Source organism: Hyperolius riggenbachi, chromosome 3 (genome assembly GCF_040937935.1).
Source record: "Hyperolius riggenbachi isolate aHypRig1 chromosome 3, aHypRig1.pri, whole genome shotgun sequence".
In the NCBI taxonomy this organism is placed as follows: Eukaryota; Metazoa; Chordata; class Amphibia; order Anura; family Hyperoliidae; genus Hyperolius; species Hyperolius riggenbachi.
Genome location: NC_090648.1, coordinates 22,867,960 through 22,872,097, shown reverse-complemented (window position 1 = coordinate 22,872,097; position 4,138 = coordinate 22,867,960). Strand labels below are relative to the sequence as shown.

At 40.9% G+C, this 4,138-nt stretch overlaps 1 protein-coding gene across 1 annotated transcript; it reads right to left on the bottom strand.

Annotated features, from left to right (window-relative positions):
• Positions 1 to 1,894: 1,894 nt before the first annotated feature.
• LOC137561952 (olfactory receptor 11L1-like) lies at positions 1,895 to 2,824 on the bottom strand. Its single transcript, XM_068273297.1, has one exon. The coding sequence runs from the start codon at positions 2,822 to 2,824 to the stop codon at positions 1,895 to 1,897; it is 930 nt and encodes a 309-aa protein (XP_068129398.1).
• Positions 2,825 to 4,138: the final 1,314 nt, after the last annotated feature.

Genomic DNA, 4,138 nt, shown 5'->3' with positions numbered 1-4,138 from the left:
TAAACGCTGTCCATCTAATCTGACTGAGCTGGAGCTGTTTTGCAAAGAAGAATGGGCAAGGATTTCAGTCTCTACATGTGCAAAGCTGGTAGAGACATACCCTAAAAGACTGGCAGCTGTAATTGCAGCAAAAGGTGGTTCTACAAAGTATTGTCTCAGGGGGCTGAATAATTACACAAACCCCACTTTGCAGTTATTGATTTGTAAAAAAATGTTTGGAATCATGTATGATTTTCGTTCTACTTCTCACATGTACACCACTTTGTATTGGTCTTTCACATGGAATTCCATAAAAATTGATTCATGTTTCTGGCAGTTAATGTGACAAATTGTTGAAAACTTAAAGGGGGCCGAATACTTTTGCAAGCCACTGTATATAAACAGGGTGGGCCATTTATATGGCTACACCATAATAAATGGGAATGGTTGGTGATATTAACTTTCTGTTTGTGGCACATTAGTATACTGTATGTGAGGGGGGCTTTTCAAGATGGGTGGTGACCATGGCGCCTATTTTGAAGTTGGCCATTTTGAATCCAACTTTTGTTTTTTCAATAGGAAGAGGGTCATGTGACACATCACACTTATTGGGAATTTCACATGAAATACAATGGTGTGATTGGTTTTAACGTAACTTTATTTTTTCATGAGTTATTTACAAGTTTCTTATCACTTATAAAATGTGTTCAATGTGCTGCCCATTGTGTTGGATTGTCAATGCAACCCTCTTCTCCCACTCTTCACACACTGATAGCAACACCACAGGAAAAATGCTAGCACAGGCTTCCAGTATCCGTACCCTCTTCTCCCATTCTTCACACACTGATAGCAACACCACAGGAGAAATGCTAGCACAGGCTTCCAGTATCCGTAGTTTCAGGTGCTGCACATCTCATATCTTCACAGCATAGGCAATTGCCTTCAGATGACCCCAAAGATAAAAGTATAAGGGGGTCAGATCGGGAGACCTTAGGGGCCATTTAACTAGCCCACAATGACCAATCCACTTTTCAGGAAACTGTTCATCTAGGAATGCTCGGACCTGACACCCATAATGTGGTGGTGCACCATCTTGCTGGAAAATCCCAGCTTCAGTGCATAAAGAGGGAAACCCATCATCATGTAGCAATTTTGCTGGCCCCCAAGGTCTCCCGATCTGACTCCCTTAGACTTTTGTCTTTTTTTTTCCGCCACCATTTAGGCTTTCTTTGGGTGGTACATTTTGCTAAGAATTGTTTTATAGTAAAACCATTTTAACAGGAAGATTAAGAAAGAAATGGAAAAAAATGTGCATTATTTTTCAGTTTTTGGCCATAATAGTTTGAAATTAATACATGCTACCATAATTAAAACCCATGTATTTAATTTGCCCATTTGTCCCGGTTATTACACCATTTAAATTATGTCCCTATCACAGTGTATGGCGCTGATATTTTATTTGGAAATAAAGGTGCATTTTTTCAGTTTTGCGTCCATCACTTATTACAAGCCCATAATTAAAAAAATAACAGTAATATACCTTTTTACATACATATTAGAAATGTTTATTCCCTACGGTAGCTATTTATGTATTTTTTTTATTATTATTTTTTTTTTTTCTAAATTTTTTTGGTGTAGCTATTGGGGAGTGTGGGAGATAGGGAACTATTTTTAACAGTAAAACAATGTTATTATCTGCACTCTTTACAAAAGTAAAGCGTGGCCAGAACAGAAGGGGATTCATGAAAGACGGAGCCGTCTTGCTGTCTGACGGTGTCAGTCTTTTATACGGAGACGTAGATCAATAAATGGGGACTGTGCCCTGCTACCCGGCGCAGCGGTAGCAGGGCAAGCTGTCTGGATGGATAAATCCATCCAGATAGACCTAAGTGATTAAAAAATATATGTTCAACTTTTAAAATTTATTCCTGCACATGGATAGGTGCTTCCTTATGACTGACTTTATTTCATGGTTCCTCAAACTGTATATTATGGGGTTGAATAATGGGGTGACTACAGTATACAACAACGACACCACCTTGCTCATGTTTAGAGACTGTACTCTGGAAGGGACCACATACATGGCAAACAGAGCCCCATAGTAGGTGCATACAACAGCCAGGTGGGAGCTACATGTAGAGAAGGTCTTCTGTCTCCCCGTTACTGAAGTGATCCTCACAATGGTCAGAAATATATAAACGTACGTGACTGTGATGAATATGAATGGCACAATGGTCAAGAGACTGGAAAACACAAACACTTCATATTTTACTATTGATGCATCCAAGCAAGAGAGTTCTAGGAGGGGACCAAGGTCACAGAAGAAGTGGTCAATTACGTTAGGGCCACAAAACCACAAGGTTTGCATCAAGAATACAGGGATAAGTGTTATGGCAAATCCTAGGGACCATGAAAATGCAACCAGATATAACGAAAGTTTAAGGTCCATAATTAACGTGTAGTGCAAGGGTTTGCATATGGCCAGATAGCGGTCATAGGACATGGCAGTGAGCAGAAGACACTCTGTGGTTGCTGAAGCACCATAGAAGAAAAACTGAACAATGCATCCTTGCAAAGACACAACGCCTTTTCCCAGAAGTATTATGTAGAGCATGCTAGGAACAATGTTTGAGGTAAGCAGAATATCTGAGAAGGACAAGTGGCCAAGGAAGAAGAACATTGGGGATTGAAGGCGAGTATTTGTGGACACCAACAAAAGGATGAGGGAATTTCCAGTTATGGTCACCATGTAGATGATCAGGAACAAACAGAAGGTTACATATTTGAAGTCTTGCAGGTTTTCAAATCCAAGGAGTGTTATTTCAGAAATGTCTGTCCTATTCATTGTCTGGTTTGAAAACAAGATCAACAAATGATGATCACACATATTTTTGAAAAGTATTTCATTATCATTATTATTATTTAGTAAAACTATAGTTATATAAAGTATGCGCTGTCACAACAGCCTCTCTTTATATTATTTAGCATGCTTTATATTTTTCTACAATCGTATATTCTAGTTCCCCTGCTAGATTTAGCTGGTTAGGATACCCCAACTGTCACCCCCTGCTCAGCAGCCATTTCTAGATCATTCTGTTATAGAGTGGAGTCGGTTGGTGAGGTAATCCTGTATGTACCGTGCTATCGCATCATCTTTTTTTACCTATGAATATGCTCTAAAAAACATCCCTGTATGCGTTAAATGCAAGTAAAGATACTTCGGATTATACTTGTAGTATTATTTCATCTGGTAAAACTGCCTGTGGAGGTTTCTGAATCCGTGTGGAGTCATATTCAGACTGGGTCTTCTGGAGTGCGCCTCACACATAAAGCAGGAATCAAAACAGAACACAGTATTTGTTTGTTTAACCACTTGATGACTGCCCCCAGCTGATGGGTGGCGGCAAAGTCCGGGCCCAAACGACGGCAATACGCCCATCGGCGGGGGCGGCTGCAGGCGTGGCTATGCGGTAATCGCGTCATTCGTGACGCGATCAGCCGCCGGGGACTGGCTCCGCCCCCCGTTCGCTTTAACCCGTCAGCCGTTCGGAAGCGCCGGCGGGTTACTAGCACCCGGATCGCCGCATGTACTTTGTATAATAGGCTTTGTAATGTATACAGCTTTTCACAAAGTGATATTTTCCGCTAACTTGTGACAAAATAAAATCTTCTATGAACTCACCATACCCCTAACAGAATACCTTGGGGTGTCTTCTTTCTAAAATGGGGTCACTTGTGGGGTTCCTATACTGCCCTGGCATTTTAGGGGCCCTAAACCGTGAGGAGTAGTCTAGAATCTAAATGCCTCAAAATGACCTGTGAATAGGACGTTAGGCCCCTTAGCGCCCCTAGGTTGCAAAAAAGTGTCACACATGTGGTATCGCCGTACTCAGAAGAAGTAGTATAATGTGTTTTGGGGTGTATTTTTATACATACCCATGCTGGGTGGGAGAAATATCTCTGTAAATGGACAATTGTGTGTAAAAAAATCAAATAATTGTCATTTACAGAGATATTTCTCCCACCCAGCATCTGTATGTGTAAAAATACACCCCAAAACACATTATACTACTTCTCCTGAGTACGGCGGTACCACATGTGTGGCACTTTTTTGCACCCTAAGTGCGCTAAGGGGCCCAAAGTCCAATGAGTACCTTTA